This window comes from Schistocerca americana, chromosome 2 (assembly GCF_021461395.2).
Source record: "Schistocerca americana isolate TAMUIC-IGC-003095 chromosome 2, iqSchAmer2.1, whole genome shotgun sequence".
NCBI lineage: Eukaryota > Metazoa > Arthropoda > Insecta > Orthoptera > Acrididae > Schistocerca > Schistocerca americana.
The window spans coordinates 1002877419-1002895398 of NC_060120.1; the positions used below are offsets into that span (position 1 = coordinate 1002877419).

General features: G+C 40.2%; 1 protein-coding gene across 1 annotated transcript in view; it reads right to left on the reverse strand.

The window, feature by feature from the left end:
* Nucleotides 1–16518, reverse strand: part of LOC124594599 (cuticle protein-like) — a 44847-nt gene extending 28329 nt beyond the window's left edge. Inside the window, exon 1 of the mRNA XM_047132972.1 lies at nt 15900–16518. Coding sequence (XP_046988928.1) covers nt 15900–16477 — 578 coding nt within the window. The 5' untranslated portion in view covers nt 16478–16518. The remainder of the gene's footprint in view (nt 1–15899) is intronic.
* Between the last annotated feature and the right edge of the window lie 1462 nt (nt 16519–17980).

Consider the following 17980-nt stretch of genomic DNA (forward strand, 5'->3'; position numbering starts at 1 on the left):
TGTGCAGTAATTGTTTCCATGACTTGTTACTTTACTTTATTCTGTTCCTGTATAAATTTACGGTAACGCGTTTCACTGCTTTGTAGGTGTTGATTAAAACGTTCGTCAATCTGGCTGTTCTGCTGGTCAAATTTCGCGTCTACTTTCGCATCCAGCGTGCGTGAAAGTTCTGCTGACATTAATTTAAACTCGTCGCGTAACTGTGTTGCGTTTTCAGAGCATTGTTTAGCGACTGCACTGGTTTCATCTCTAAGTAATTTAGTTGTGGCTGCATGTGTATTACTTAATTCTTGTGTCACAGATCTAATTTCTTCACAACTGTTCCTAGCACAAGCCTTAATTTCTCACGTAATTGTTATTTAGTATCATGACATTGCGCGGCAACGGCTGTAATCTGTTCACTAAGTTGTTTGAAATTGTTGTCTTGTTTTTCATTAATTTGTTGTTTGAGAGTTTCATTATTTTCATTAAATTGTTGTTTGAGACTTTCATTAAATTGTTGTTTGAGATTTTCATTAAGTTGTTTGTTTGATTCATTAAGTCGTTTGTAATTGTCGTCTTGTTCTTTCTTCGACTGTTTGGAATTGTTGTCTATTTTTTCATTAAGTTGTAGCAATACTGCCATAACTTGAACCATGCTAAAAGTAGTGAATCTATTTTCTATGCTGTGTGTTGGTGTATCTGCATTTGACACATTTTGAATAACCATTTAGTCATTGTCTGATTCACGAAAAGGTTCGCTAATCGGACGTGCACTGTTGGCCACTGCATCGGATTCAAATAAATCTGACGTGTTTTGTGTATATTGGTCACCTTCGTTAGAAACAAATATCTGTTCGCTACGTAAATTTTGCAAATCAGGCGTGTCAAATTGGACAGCATTCATTGTAACGGAACGTACCGCGTCATCAATTGTTACATTTACTGTGGACGTAATTCAATTTGTTTGTTCATCGTTAGGATCAAAATCATTACTAGTGATCGGTAGGCACTGATTATCTGTAATTAGGGGATTATCATTATTACACTGAGTGTCACAAGTATAATCGGTCGAATTATTCGAGTCGGCTATTTCACTCATTGCACATCGCGATGTACTGTTAACAGTTTTTCGCGGCATTTTTCACAAATCAAAATTAAGCACAAAATGAAACAAAGACAAAGCAAAAATGGAACAAACACAATTACAACAAAGAGCAATAAATTGCCGATGATCTGTGAAAGAAAGAGTGACAAATTAGTAAATGCGTTGCGCCAGATTTAAGTAAATAAGAGCAGATATATGACTACTTTTCAGAAATTCACAAAGAAAATACGATCCTGGCCGGTTTTTGCCTAGTGTAACCTCCCCACAAAAATTATTTCTCATTTAACCTCCCCACAAAATTCTTTTCCGTAACCTCCCAACAAAATTTTATTCACATTTAGTCTCACCACAAAATTCATTCACATTTAGTGTAACCTCAAAACAGAAAAATTCCTAAACCTCTCAACAGTAAATAATTATAATTATGTCGTTCACATCCAGTGTAACGTCCCAACAAAAATAATTTCCGTAAACTGGTAATAATACAATGTAACTAACCTCTCAATTAAATTGTCGCTCACTCATAACTTTTCAATAATTGACTGTGAATTTAACCTGGTAGATTTTGGACGTCAGCAGTGCTGCGTCATGACCCTGAAAGATCATTCTGAATAAAAAAGGAGAAAAATTCTTACCTCAATGAAATCGCCGGATAACGCATATATATCTGCTCTTACAATAAATTTTTCTGGCACAGCCTTGTGCAATGCTGGCCGATAGATTTGTCATTTATGAAAGGAAGCAACTGATTTTTCTTTTGCAATAATCGGAATGATCATGGATTGGAGAAATTAGTAAATTCTTTAAATTGAAATGAATAATTGTTAAAAGTTACTTTTTTATGAGAAAGATTATTATTACGAGATTTTTAAAACATTTACATGGGAGTTGATTGGTTGGTTGGTTGGTTGGTTTGGGGAAGGAGACCAGACAGCGTGGTCATCGGTCTCATCGGATTAGGGAAGGATGGGGAAGGAAGTCGGCCGTGCCCTTTCAGAGGAACCATCCCGGCATTTGCCTGGAGTGATTTAGGGAAATCACGGAAAACCTAAATCAGGATGGCCGGACGCGGGATTGAACCGTCGTCCTCCCGAATGCGAGTCCAGTGTCTAACCAATGGGAGTTGAGATAACATTACCACATATGGGCGAGGCTGCTTTTTACCTTATACAATAATACTCAGGCTCCGGCATCGCTGCACCGCGACCGGCCCAGCCAACACGATACACCAGACCAGACCAGAGCAGACTCCAGACTAGCAACAAGCTACTGCTACAGCTACACAGGTCCTACTGCAGTCAACACTGCTCTCTGGTCGGAGATTCTCTTATACCTTGCATATTGCAGGCAGCGTATGAGCAATACATCGAAATTACATCTGCTCGGACCTCTTACAGTGTAACCAATGGCACCCCATACCATCACGCCGGGTGATATGCCAGTATGATGATGACGAATACACGCTTCCAATGTGCGTTCACCGCGATGTCGTCAAATACGGATGCGACCATCATGATGCTGTAAACAGAACCTGGATTCATCCGAAAAAATGAGGTTTTGCCATTCGTGCACCCAGGTTCGTCGTTTACACCATCGCAGGCGCTCCTGTCTGTGATGCAGCGTCAAGGGTAACCGCAACCATGGTCTCCGAGCTGATAGTCCATGCTGCTGCAAACGTCGTCGAACTGTTCGTGTAGATGGTTGTTGTCTTGCAAACGTCCCCATCTGTCGACTCAGGGATCGAGACGTGGCTGCACGATCCGTTACAGGCATGCGGATAAGAGTCCTGTCATCTCGACTGCTAGTGATACGAGGCCATTGGGGTCCAGCACGGCGTTCCGTATTACCCTCCTGAAGCCACCGATTCCATATTCTGCTAACAGTCATTGGATATCGACCAACGCGAAGAGCAATGTCGCGATACGATAAACCCCAATCGCGATAGGCTACAATCCGACCTTTATCAAAGTCGGAAACGTGATGGTAGGCATTTCTCCTCCTTACACGAGGCATGACAACAACGTTTCACCAGGCAACGCTGGTCAACTGCTGTTTGTGTATGAGAAATCGGTTGGAAATTTTCCTCATGTCAGCACGTTGTAGGTGTCGCCACCGGCGCAAACCTTGTGTGCATGCCCTGAAAAGCTAATCATTTGCATATCACAGCATCTTCTTCCTGTCGGTTAAATTTCGTGTCTGTAACACGTCATCTTCGCGGTGTAGTAATTTTAATGGCCAGTAGTATAATTGTTGTATGAAGACGCGTCAGAACGGTATATCACAAAGGTCTACTAAGTCAAAGACTGAAAAAACACGGTACGATCGGTTTGTGAAATCAGGTTATGTGGCGTATCGAGAGAAAGGTCGAGGTCGAACATCAATAGCGAGCTCTCGCGTATCTGTGAAGAAATTTCGTACCGATGGGATATCTGCTGTGTCACAAGAGGAAGTCACATGGAACATTTGCAGAAAGAAACGTGATGCTCTGTAAATTTCAGAACTGCGAATAAACTACATCGAGGAAATAAATCTCCTTCATTTCTTAATGTTACTTTTAGGTAACTATATTGAAAGGACAAATACGAAATTAAATATTTCATGAAACTGAATGTAGACAGTGTCAAGAAGAAGTGTAATTGTTTCCAGATATAGATTTGTAGTGATTTTGAACATCTTTTTTTATTATCCTGCAGAAAAACATCGGCAGAGATGCTGAAAGTGTTCTCCGTCATTTAACCAGCATAAGCTATAGGGTGTGATCTTATTAAAATGCCGATCGACGTAGTTCTCTATATACGAAGCACAGGATCAAAAATTAATGCTTCCAGTGTTACAAAAATTTTATAGTGGACATACAGCGATCAAAGCCTGAAATGTCCTCTACACAACACTACCCTTCAATACAGCATTTGCACACCTTGTGGCATCGATGAACTCAGATATCAAAATCAATTTGGAGAAATTCAGGATATTGCTTCTTGATACATGATTTTTAAAGATGTTTTAACGTCGTCCGACCAGAAAGTGTATGGGGCGCTGTAACGGACATTAGAAATGTGCAGCGCTGGGTGCAGACGTTTGGTAACGGAGTTACGTACAACGGAAACATAAATCGCGCAACGATCGGCCTCCAGCATCTGTCACAGTTGCCAATCGAACACGTGTTGATGAAGGGATTGTAGGAGACAGACGCGTTAGAGTTCACAATCAACAGCAAAACCTGGATTTTTAAAATCATGGATCGAGAAGCAAAATCCTGATTTTGATGCTTGTGTTCGATGGAGGCTTAAATGTATACAAATCCATAGTGACTGCATTGAATGCTGGTGTTATATAGAAGGCGGTTTAGGCTATGACATGTACAACTCCGATGTTATACATTCAATATTAAATTGTTTTGACACAAGAGGCATACTTTTTTATGCACCCTGGTATATGCACCAAATCATATCTGAACAACCAAGTAAATTAATTTAGAAGTTGTAATCAATTAAAAGGAAACAGCTACGAAAAAAGCAGTCGACGGCTATTACTTTTCAGTGTCAACGTTATTCTTCTGTTTATAGAGTTCTTTGGAAGAGGAAATCTGCAGTGTAACATACAGTACGTAAAAATGCAACTGCAATATTTAATACGAACAGTTTTATCCTCGTTGATGCAAGAAAGACCTGAATAACAATTTTAATAAATTACACGCCCAAATATGATACAGGGAGTTTATCACTAGTCATACAAAAGTGACGCTTATTGTGAAAAAAGATAAATAACTTTCAGAAATGTTTGGTACAACACTGAATGCAGTATATTCTTACGAATGTTCAGTGTGGTTAGCTTTTCTAACACAACAAACCTCGCATCTGCAATCAGTTTCCTGCCAAATCCTGTTGATGAATGGTGACAACTGCTTATTTTATCCGTTGTCAAAGCTCGATGACGTTTCCCGTAACCTGAGGATCAAACACTCTGTCTTTAATGTAACCCCACACACAGACTATTGGAGTTATTTCAGGAGATCTTGGTAGGCAGGATATTGTTCCACCATGTGCAATCCAGGCTGGCACTTCCCTATGTAGATGCGCGACAACATTACGATGATAATATGGTGGCTGGAAAATAAATTCTGCGCCCATATCCTGTCGTAATTGAGGTATTAGAAAATGTTCAAGCGTCTCCAGGTACGATATGACAGTTACAGTTGACTCGACAAAGAAGAAAGGATCGTAAATCTTGTTACAGCTTAAAGCGAAAAAAACATTTACGTTAGGCGAGTCCCGTACACAAAGCTCAGCTCATTTTTCGTTGTCACTTTCTCTTAAGGCTTGTAACAACTCCAATTTGTAGTGTCTGAATGACGGCCGTTTCCGTAATTCCTTCCACACTGCAACACTAGGCATATTCAGTTCTAAGCTGGCACGTCTCGTCGATTTACGCAGACTACGAGTGCAAGACTGCCGAACTTGTAAATTGCTGCGTCAGAGAGTGCTGGCCAACCCTGACACAGCGTCATGCATGTTACACAGCCAGTTTCGGTGAAATGAAAACAATTAATAACAGTTTCTCTTTGAGATGGTGGCTTGTGATATCTGAGCTGTAGTAGTGAATTTGGATTAATGGAACCAAAAACAATTTGAAACGTCCCCTTTGAACAATTATACATGACTGTGCTTAACCTGACACACAATACTTTGTTAGCGCAACGCAATCTGACTTTCAAAATTCCCTACAAAAGAATGGCCCTGACTAACATTAAACTACACCTTTCACAAATCACTTACCTCACAAAAATCTTCGCTGCTCAAGCTACTGCAATACAGCAAGCGCCACTACTGCCAGCTAAATAAAAGATTCAAACTACTAAAGGCACTAACTACTGATAGGGATAGTTAGCAAATGAAAGATATTAATAGAGAACAAACAATGTATTTACCTTAATATCATCACAAGTCATAATATATATATCAGTTCATGACAAATTGCAAACCTCCGCCATCTCTCTCCCCACATCCACCACTGCTGGCGGCTCACCTCCAACTGCACAACGCTACGCGCTGTTCACAGCCAGCTGCCTAACACTACAATGGCGAGTATTACAACAATGCAAAGCAGCCACAGACTGCACACAGCACAGCCAGTGATTGTCATACAGAGGTGGCGTTACCAATAAAAAACCTAAACAGCCTACTTACATAGAGAAAACATAAACAGCCTACTTACATAGCCCCCATGCTCCCCACAAAAATTTTTACAAATGGTGTTGGGCACTGGCCAATACAGATTTGACAAAAATTTTTCACAATTACAGTAACAAAGATATAAAATGCACACACTTATTAATATTATGTTGGTCAAAAGCTCAAATTTTTTCACAGTCCATAAAGACAGTCCTAATCGTACATAACAGGAGAATAGCAGTGTTTTTCTCAAAGTCTGAGCAGTAAAAGAAAATGCACACAGAAGTAGTGGATTTCCATGCAGTCTTGAAGAAGTAGTGTTGTCCTTCCAACGGAAAGACAGTGCTGACTCTCGACATGCAGACAAGTATTGGTCCACAACAGAGCAAACCCACAGCAGAGTCAGTCGAAGTTTTGATGAATATTGGTAGGTAGGTCATCACAGAGCAGACCCACTGTAGTCCTGGTAGAGATTACGGTATTGGTGGGCCACCAGAGGTGCAGACCCACTGCAGTCCTTGTAGAAATAATGGCGTTGGTGGGTCATCATAGATGCAGACCCACTGTAGTCCTTGCAGAGATAATGGTATTGGTGGGCCACCAGAGGTGCAGACCCACTGTAGTCCTTGTAGAGGTAATGGTATTGGTGGGCCACCAGAGGTGCAGACCCACTGTAGTCCTGGTAGAGACGGCCAGCAGCCATCCGTTGCGACTGTGCAGGTGCACGATCACCAACGAAGATTCTTGCAGAGAATATAGCAAGTCCATAAACCACCACTTGTGCACTCAGAAAGTTTTTCTTTTAATTGTCCTTAGAACCAGCAATGCTGTTATCCAGTCCCTTGCTGAATTACCAACACATGTGCAAACACTATCAGTCCCTACTTCTCACATATTGTCCATATACTATGACCAACAGAAACGTGTGCAGTGAAATGGAACTTACAAGTTAATAATATCATGAACTGGTGACAATTACAATTTTATAACAGAAGAATACAATAACAAAGGTACAAAATACATCATTAAAGAACATAACAATACAGATAACATTTGTAGTAAAACAGGCGTTACAAAAGAATAGAAATAGACATATACGTCAGTGTTACAGGAATTATGACATGAGTACATACATAAAAGATCACAATAACTTTTGAAACATCAACTTCACACATTAGCATTAACACAAAACAGAGTAAATAATGTCTAAACATCTTTACAAAGTAAATAACATATTATTAATGCCAATTATATTCGAGGATAACAGTATTCCTCATCATAGTGAATGTAGCTTAATATTAAAAGAAGAAAAAATTCTATGAAACTACACAGAGACAGGAAGAAAACAAATACACAAGGGTACACACACACACATAGTGGGATAACACCAATAGGAAAGGACAGGGTTCGTTTTCAGTGTAACATTTGGTACTGCAGTCCAACCCAAAACTTCATACATCTTTCCTCTTATTTCATCCTTTGTTTTCACCAAAAAAAATTCTAACTAAGCATGCTTTCTGTGTTTATATGTTCACACATTTCTTACCTCATTTTTATTTTCCATTATCTTACCTCATCATTTATTTCCAAGAAAATCCTACCTAAACCTGTTTTCTCAATGCATTTCTTCCAATTCATCGCAACTCATTCTCTTAGAGGCTACCCCCTCTTAAGCTAACTTAAATCTACTGAGCTCAGATGCTAAACTAAGGGACGAGGCAATGCAGCAGCACGTAAAACAATTATTACAAACAGCAATGAAAAAAATGGAAAATTGCAAAGCAAGCTACAGTATAAATTAGCAAAAGTCAAATTCAATAACACTATGCCTGGCAAACAGCAGCAACTTATACCTAAACATGACATAGCGCAAGCAGAAAAAATAGTACACTAGAGATAACAATGCAGATAAGGGAAATGTATAATCACATCTTAATGTCTATGTAATTAAAGTGGTGCACCACAAGAAGTTATTCTACCAAAAAGTTACCAATTACTTGAAAAGAAAATTATGAATGCAGTTACTAGTTCCTTCTTATTGTTCTTTCCTTTCCAAGTGCTCCTTTTTTAAAGAATGTGGATCATAAAATAATTATTTAATAGATCTGTTGACAGAAAGTGTTCGCATTAGCAAATGCATTTTATTTTATAAAAGCAATGCTGCAACACAGCTGGAAACCAGATGTCAAATGAAATAAGCAACTACGAAAAGCAAAGTATAAAAATATCATTCAGTAGTCATGTGACATTTCATAAGTTAGTAGAAATTCTCTCAACTCTCATAGAAAGACGCTTGTCATAATCAGGTGTGCAGATGTAAAAATATTTCTTGTCATTTTATTAGGCATTTCAGTAAATATCGTAAATTAAGAGCTAGTGTAATCATATGTTTTCAAGTTCGACCGTGTCGTTTTTGCGATGCTTTCTCTAAAGGAATGACAATGGCCAGGATAATGGCCTTTCCTTTCTTTTTTTTTTTTTCTTCCTGTGCTCTGAAAGGCACGCGCTAATGACTTTTTCTCCAGGCGTCTGACACAGCTGGGTGCCCGCGACGCATTACGTGCAGGTGGTCACTTAACTTTCGTACGGAAATATTTACGACAGCAATTTTCGCTAAAGTGACAGTCTCACATAAAAATACTTCACAGGTCAAGAATTAGCGTTGCAAATCTGTAGAAACAAAATCCTATAAATATAACAGTGTCCAAAAAATGTTCAGTGGCATTGTGATACATTCACACATGATTCACACATGTCATAACTCTTAAAGTACGATTCTTGGTTTCCAACATCCTTTTTCACAAGACAAGAGTCCCTACCCACTATTCATTACTCCTTACCTCATTATACATATACATGTTCGTCGACACTTCTTCAATATTTCATCGTGAGAAATACGTAGCATAATAAACATTCCTCAACAACATAATACACATCGTCGTCGTAATAATAACATCATAACACTTCAGTCAAATCTCAAAATCGTCGTAACTTCCTCCAATAATTTCTAAGCCCAAAATAATTCTCTGCTCATGTCAAAAGTGTCAGCTGCCTCAAACATACTTTAAAAATCATGATCTCATACCAAATACATCATTCAAAGCTCTCATAGTATCACAATGATTCCGAAAAAATATGAACAGTTTACAAAGTACAGACAAAATACAGTTTCATAAGTGTGAAGTTATCCAACGGTGTAATTGCGTAAACATCTGTCACTGATGTAGTAAAAAACATGTTTATCTCTCAGTTAAATGATCAGATAGCTGTGTAATTTGTGTGTTAGAGAAATATGGTACCGATGTGTAAAGTTGTATAAGCAAATACCATATTAGCTAGGGCTCCTTGTGCTTGCCAAACACATGGTACACAAAGTAAGCGTGTACCCCCCTGAGGATAAATGTAATTATGCCCTCAGGTGTTACAAATTACAGCAATGGAATGAAATGTATCACGGAAAACTTTCTTTGTAATTAAAAAATCTTTAAAAATAAATGTTTCAAGTACAAAATTAATCACTCAAATACGTGTACTGTAGCGCTAAATGTGCGTCTTGTTGCAACATAATCTGTGTGGAAGTGTCGTAGTTATCGTCCTCCGAAAGCTAAGTTCTGCAGAAGCCAATGTACTTACCTCATGATAAAGAAAAGTGAAATGCTTTGCGTATAGATATCATACTTATTACGCTTATTGCCGTGATGAAGAAAGTACTGTGCTGTAACGTATTGTTGTGCTACAGAAAAGGCTGTCTCCTTGTAGCTATACCATAAAAGTTACTACTAAAACATGTTTTACTTTCCAGAATAATACAGAAAAACTGTGCAGATATAAAACAGAAACACCGCAAAAGCAACATTGTAAATTGTCACGCATTAGCAGCGTCGTGATAAAATCGTGTAGCTGTCACATAAACTAACCACTGTGTCATCTGGCATTTCACAGAAAGCACCTCAAATCCTGAATCCACTCTCAAGCAAACCAAAATGTTGCATGAAAATTTCATTAGCAGTGCTGGTATATGTTCTAAGTATGTAAGCCGTATATTCATTACGTAATCGTGCAACTAACAAGGAGGAATGTATAAATAACAACACTGTGTCGTCTGTTCGCAATAACAATGCATTAGCAATTACTTGTCTAAGTTACCTATGTTCTTGACTGGATGGTTAGTTAGCTTTTAAACATAGTTGCATGTTAACAGTTTCTCAGTGTGACAAATTGTACAAGTAGCGTGAAGTGAAAATTGCAAAGACTAAGTTAAAAAGCAGATTATCTCTCAGTAAGCGGTTTTACATGTGAAGTGTGGTGCAATCCTTTACTCTTCCTAGTACGCAGACTTTCAACTTCAAACCAATTATCATGTTGTTTACATCGCTAAAGAATGCTAAATCTTTTCTCAAGGCTAGCGTCTTTGTTATTTTTCCCTGAGCCAGCGGGCGCACGCGGCTGCCTGCTGTGCGAGTCATTGTCTGTTCCTTTGTTGGCGCGCGTCGTTATTGGGATTTGGAGACCTAACTTCTACAAATTCACCGTGACGAGAGGGCCCTGCTCTGTTTGAATCCCGCCAGTTCTGATGCAATTCAGGTCTGTCATTACGATCATATCGTCTGTTGTCATGTCGGTAGATTCGATAGTTTCTTTCTTGTCGGTTAAGTGGTGGAGAATTTCTCCCTGAATCGTAACTGCGCGCTGGACCGTTGCGTCTAAAGTTATTCTGTCTCCCTTGATAATAATTGTTTTGGTTCCCATATTGTCTGTTTCTCTGATTGTCTCTGTGATAGTCATTACCACGGAGAGGTGATCTTTCCCTGTAATTATTACTACTCTGCCAACGGTTGTCATACGGGTGGTGTCTGTTTTGGTCACGATATGTGTTGTGAGAATAGCCTTGTCGTGTCCAGTTATTACTTCTTTCATCGCGGAATTGCGACGGATGTGACCTGTAATTGTTGTGTTCCTCTTTCCGCATTCCGCGATTGTCAGTGTCAATTTCCAATTCTTGTAACAGTCCCTGAAAAGCTTCAATGTCGTCTTTGCAACGTCCTGCCAAAATAATATGTCGTAAATGTTCAGGTAATTTGATTAAGCAAATGCGGATGAGTTCTGAGGGGCTGTATGGGTTTGACAGGTACTGATTCTTGTGCAACATGTCTTCAAAATATTTCACAAGACTGGAGAATTCAGATTGTTCGAAACGTTTCATCATTATGATGCTATGTTTTACACGATCTTGTGTGGCTTGAGACCAATATGCTGAGAGGAAGGCATGGTAAAACTCTCCTTCACTGTGGCAATCGTGAATTACCGATCGCATTCTTACAGCTGGTTCATTCTCCAAGTAGCCACACATAAATTCTAATCTGTGCTCTAATGACCAGTTGGGAGGAAAACAATGAGAGAATTGATGGAGCCATGCTTGTGGATGAATGTCGTTCCCAGAATTCTTAAATGTTTTGAATTTACGTGTAGTAATGAACAGCTTATAGTCAAAGTCATCATGTCGGCGAGTCGCATATCGGTCATTGTTACGTCGTTTCGGCGGTTCCATCTCAAAATTCGGTGTCCCTTGCCAATTTCTTTCATAATTTCCGAAGTGCCCTGTGTTATTAATTTGTGGCTGTTCCGTATTTCTGTGTCCCTCTTCCTGTATTGGAGCGCGAGTGGCCTCTGAAATACGTAATTCTTGTATTACCTGTGTCAGCTGGTCTTGTACTTCCCGGATTTCTCTTTGGTGTTGCGTATTAATTTGATTCAGATTTTGTTTCAGTTTCCTAATTTGTTCGCTCTGTTCTGTGTCATTAAAGACTACCGGTTTTGCGTCATTCAGATTATCATCTACCTTCGTAGATAAATTATTTAGCTGATCCGAAAGTTCAACTACTATCTCTGATAATGAACACATTTCCTCAGTGTGTTTTTCTGAACCAAGTTTCAGAGTGTCCATTTGTGTTGAAATCGAATCTACTGTGTCCTTTAAATTTTCTTGACTTTTTGCAAGTTGCGTAACCGAATCGGTAGATGCAACTGCGTCAATTTTAGCTTGCAAGGTGTTGTGATTTTCATGAACAATAGTTTGCAGTTCTTTTATGGCTGCTTCGTGATTCTGTAATGCATTTTCATGACGCGAAAAAATAGGTTGAAAATGCTCACAAATTTGAGTTTTTACGTCATTACAGACTTTTTGACATTTCGATTCAATGTTATATAACTCAGCAGTTAAATCCTCACGTGTTTGTTCGAGAGTTTGTTCCAATGAGTCTAACTTTTTGAGATTTTGTTCCACTGTGTCTAACTGTTGCTGTGTTTGTCTCTGGTGTTGTTCCATTGTGTCTAACTTTTGAAGCTTTTGCTGTGTCTGTCCCATTTGTTGTATTAATTGTAATAACAATGCATTGGTGTCTGAAACATGTTCCTCAGTGCTTTTCGGCAGTGAATTTACACCGGAAACATTCACATTTTGACAAGCAGAAAATGTGTCTTGACTTATTCGAGAAAACGGTGAGGATCCAAAACCTGAATCTACAGTATTTGCGAGATCGTGTCGTGTCATTTCGGCTTCCTGAGGCGAGCTATTGCCGACCGGTCGATCGATAATGCTTCCCTCTTCACTAATTGTTTCACTGTCCACGCCATTGTTTGACGCCCGCTCCATTTCCTTGTGCACAGTTACCAAATTACTACTTTGAACATTAGTAAATTCATTACTCGGCGGCGCTGATAAGCTACGCTCGTCATCACTATTATTTCTCAGTTTAGTTTGGAGCCTAGTGTTACGTTTTTCACACGCCATTATTGTCACAGTATTTCACACGACAACACAGAAAAACACAATTTGAAGATCAAAAATAAGAGAACACATTAACATAGCACTGAAAATAATATCTAGTTAATTGCAAGCGCAGCTGCGAAATACTTGGTGCAAATCTACATGCATGCCACAACTGTTTTACTATACAACAATGAAAGACTGCAACTACAAAGGAAATTCTCTCTACAATTACGCGCTAGCAATAAACAAAAGCTACACTAAATACACAAACTACAAGAAAAAATCAGAAGATTCCAGTGAGGTATCCTAGGCTAAGGGTCGACATATGAAACGTCCCCTTTGAACAATTATACATGACTGTGCTTAACCTGACACACAATACTTTGTTAGCGCAACGCAATCTGACTTTCAAAATTCCCTACAAAAGAATGGCCCTGACTAACATTAAACTATACCTTTCACAAATCACTTACCTCACAAAAATCTTCGCTGCTCAAGCTACTGCAATACAGCAAGCGCCACTACTGCCAGCTAAATAAAAGATTCAAACTACTAAAGGCACTAACTACTGATAGGGATAGTTAGCAAATGAAAGATATTAATAGAGAACAAACAATGTATTTACCTTAATATCATCACAAGTCATAATATATATATCAGTTCATGACAAATTGCAAACCTCCGCCATCTCTCTCCCCACATCCACCACTGCTGGCGGCTCACCTCCAACTGCGCAACGCTACGCGCTGTTCACAGCCAGCTGCCTAACACTACAATGGCGAGTATTACAACAATGCAAAGCAGCCACAGACTGCACACAGCACAGCCAGTGATTGTCATACAGAGGTGGCGTTACCAATAAAAAACCTAAACAGCCTACTTACATAGAGAAAACATAAACAGCCTACTTACAAATTGTGTGCTCGCTCTGCAACGTTATACGACTTCTTGATGACTGTTGGAGTAACTCATTAGCGCATGTCACCTAGCGAGGAGTTACGGAACTGACAGTGATACGCGGGAATAAAACTTAAAGATATACTGCATTCAGTGTGTATAATGTTTCCTGGTAAAACATGCTTTATAACTATACAATTACAATTTTATTTGTATATAGGCACTGATTACGTCTGTGGACTCTGAATAATAATAGAATAGAGACAATTATGTTATATTTTGTATTTGTAAAGGATTGCGTACTGGATTTGTGAGACAATATCTGTGTCGGCGAGTTCTGAAACCGCCATAGAAAAGAATTAGTAAAGGAAAACACAGAGATTTCATGATAGTCAGCCATTGTATAAATAGAAGTGTAAGAATAATAATGTCGTTGTCGTCTTCTTGGAGTCACGTAGAGAGGAGAAACCTGTGACGCTATGTTTAACGCATAGGTAGCTTTCATTTGCCAAGATTGTAAGCAGGACGCCATTAGGCACTGATTATAAAGAAAGGTGTGTCAAGTTATTATTCGAGTTTTAAATATAGTTATTTAATGAGAACTTGCTTGCTGTTATTAGAAAGCTTGCCTGGTATTTTACTCATTTATTTAAGACATTTTCAGCTTTTTAAGTTGTGTTCGTGGTGCAGAGCTGCGACGGCGGAACGAGCAGCCGCTGCGGCAGATTCAAATCTGGTAATAAGGGCAATCACAACGCAATAAGCGATCAGGTAAAAACTGAATGTCAAATTGTTTCTTACAGCAGTTCGAGATCGGAGTACAAAGCAGCAGATTTTATGTTGTGTTTCACAGGCGGACGCGGGCTGCTAATATTGTAAACTTTAACAGTGTCAAAGTTAAAATACTTTCATGTTTCAAAAGGAAATCTTGCTGTGCAAAATTCTGGACTGGTAAAAGTTACAGAAAAATCATTTTCTGGTTAATAATGATAGTCTCACGCTCTAGTGTTAGCCGTGGTACTAATTAATAATTAATGTTGACGAAAAATCCACTGCAAGGTTTGAGGTTCTTTAAGCACTGCGTGCGGTAACTTATTTATTTTTGATAACAGAAATAATTTCAGAACATTTTTACGATAGTTGTAGCAGACGTGTTAATGTTGTGCATTCTACTGAGTTATAGTAACAAAACAGTGTCCATTTAATAAGAAGTCAGTTCAAGTGTTATAATAATTAATCTCATTTGTTCGCTAAAAACATATTTTAGCACATACAATTAACCAAAGTAAGCCAGTGTACAGAAAAAATATTGGAGCGTGAAATGTTGTGTCATACAATTTTTGTAAGTTATTTACCTTTTCCACAATTAAAGGTTATCTTTGTATAAATAATTGTTCAGTATGATAATCCCTAAACAAGGACGCCACACTTTCATTGTACGTCGTTTGTTGAGTAACTAGTGGTATTACGACGTTAAACTATGGCGGCCAATACTTTGGCGGATTGTTGATATTGATACATTACAGCTGGACAGTATGTAAAAGAGTGAGTGCGTAATACTACAAATCATGAGAGAAAATATTTCTGTTGTTATTTCCTCGATATCGTTTTACATGTACATCAGTTTCATTGATGAGTAAAAGTAATCTGCACAAAAAGACACTGTAAGCTGTGCGAAATTTAAGTAAAGTATGAAATTGGTATAATCTCCTTTTCTTTGAGTTGATAAAGGCTACATTAACGTGAAGCATGTAGGAACAGAATAAGTAGATAAAAGAGGACATTTTTTATAGTAAATACTTTATTTTACGATGCAGATCGTTTGAGCAACAAATAGATGAACAGTTCATGGTAATGTATCGGCAACTGTAATGGCAGATGAGGGAGACTGCAGTTGTCGTTGATGGACGTGTGCGTATAATTGCGATTTCAGGGTTCATTGCCAAGCCTGTGTCGAATCTTCAGGTCTGTCTACCCGTGGTGAGATAGGTGTGCAGGATCCTGTGCTGGTACCGGGTAAGCATATGCGTGGGCGGCGGGAACGGGGGCGGCCAGGACAGCTGCGTGGGCGGCGGGGGCGGGAGCAGGGGCGGCGTGCACTGGCGCATGGGCGACAGGGGCGGCGTACACCGCGGCGTGGGCGACGGGAGCGGGGGCGTACACTGGACTGTGGGCGGCGGGCGCCGGAGCAGGGGCGGCCACGACCACGGCCCTGGGCGGCGCCGGCGTCGGGTGTCCGACGCGCTTCACGACCGCCTGGAAGCCGTTGTGGTCGTCGGCCGTGTACTCGACGATGCGGGTCGTGCCGTCGGCGTCGATGAGGCTGTAGGCGCCGGTCACACGGTCGCCGTCGCGGTGCTCGAACTGCGTCTTGGCGTCGCCCGTGTGCGAGTCGGCCACGGCGTAGTCGAACCTGTAGCTGGGCGGCGCGTAGTGGTCGTAGACGACGGCGTGGGCCGGCGCCGGCGCTGGAGCCGCGGGGAGGTGGGCCGGCGCTACGATCCCGGCGTGGGCGGCGGCCAGCAGGCAGGCGAGGACGGCGACACTCTGCATCTCGGGCGACTGCTGCAGCTGTCCTGGCAACGGGGGAGGTGGGTGTGGTGTGGCTCTGTGGTCGCTGCTCCCGCTTAAGTACGTGTCTAATGTCCGGCACAGAAAGGGGAAAGCATTCTACGTCGCCTCGCCTTCATCGCTGACGCCAGCGTCCCAGGAGAATGTAAAGCCTGTCAAGGTGAACCTGCCGAAGGTACCAGGAAGGCCATTTGACAGGGATTTGGATACTCATCTGATTCTTAAACAAATTCTAGATATATCCGTCTATGAAATACAGCCTTGTTGCCGAGAAGGATATAACTGTTACTCGGTATATCTGTAAATTAAACTTCTGTGATAACGTCACATTTGCTTTAGCAGCATTCTATACGTCTAAAGTCGCTCACAGAAGCCTTCATAAGCTCTGCATCATTTGCAAAGAGCATGGGGATAATTCTGGAGAGAGTACACAACTATATACTAGAAGATGTCAGCGTCACTTCATTCAGCTACAGAAATGAAAAAAACTCGTGGAGTCACTACGCTCCCCATACTTGATTATGGTGATCCAGTTACCCAAGGACTGTTTATTTTTTACTTATTTACACGTCAAGTTCCGTAGGAGCAAATTGAGGAACATGTCCCTAAGGTCATGGAACGTGTCAGTACATGAAATTACAACATAAAAGTAATAATAGATAAAAATAAATGTTCATGAACCCGAAAAAAGTCAGTCCATAAGTTTAAGTAACCGCAATCAACAATACAATAAGAATCAGCTTAATTTTTCAAGGAATTCCTCGAAAGAACAGAGGGAGTGACTCATGAGGAAACTCTTCAGTTTCGATTTGAAAGCGCGTCGATTACTGCTAAGATTTTTGAATTCGCGTGGTAGCTTATTGAAAATGGATGCAGCAGTATACTGCACACCTTTTTGCACAAGAGTTAAAGAAGTTCGATCCAAATGCACGTTTTATTTCTGCCGAGTATTAACCGAGTGAAAGCTGCTTATTCTTGGGAATAAACTAATATTGGTAACAAGAAATGACAGTAAAGAATACATACAGGGTGTTACAAAAAGGTACGGCCAAACTTTCAGGAAACATTCCTCACACACAAATAAAGAAAAGATGTTATGTGGAGATGTGTCCGGAAATGCTTAATTTCCATGTTAGAGCTCATTTTAGTTTCGTCAGTATGTTTTTCCACCTACGCTCAATGGAGCACGTTATCATGATTTCATACGGGATACTCTACCTGTGCTGCTAGAACATGTGCCTTTACAAAGACGACACAACATGTGGTTCATGCACGATGGAGCTCCTGCACATTTCAGTCGAAGTGTTCGTACGCTTCTCAACAACAGATTCGGTGACCGATGGATTGGTAGAGGCGGACCAATTCCATGGCCTCCACGCTCTCCTGACCTCAACCCTCTTGACTTTCATTTATGGGGGCAACGCAACCCCCGGTACCAAATGTAGAGACTCTTCGTGCTCGTATTGTGGACGGCTGTGATACAAT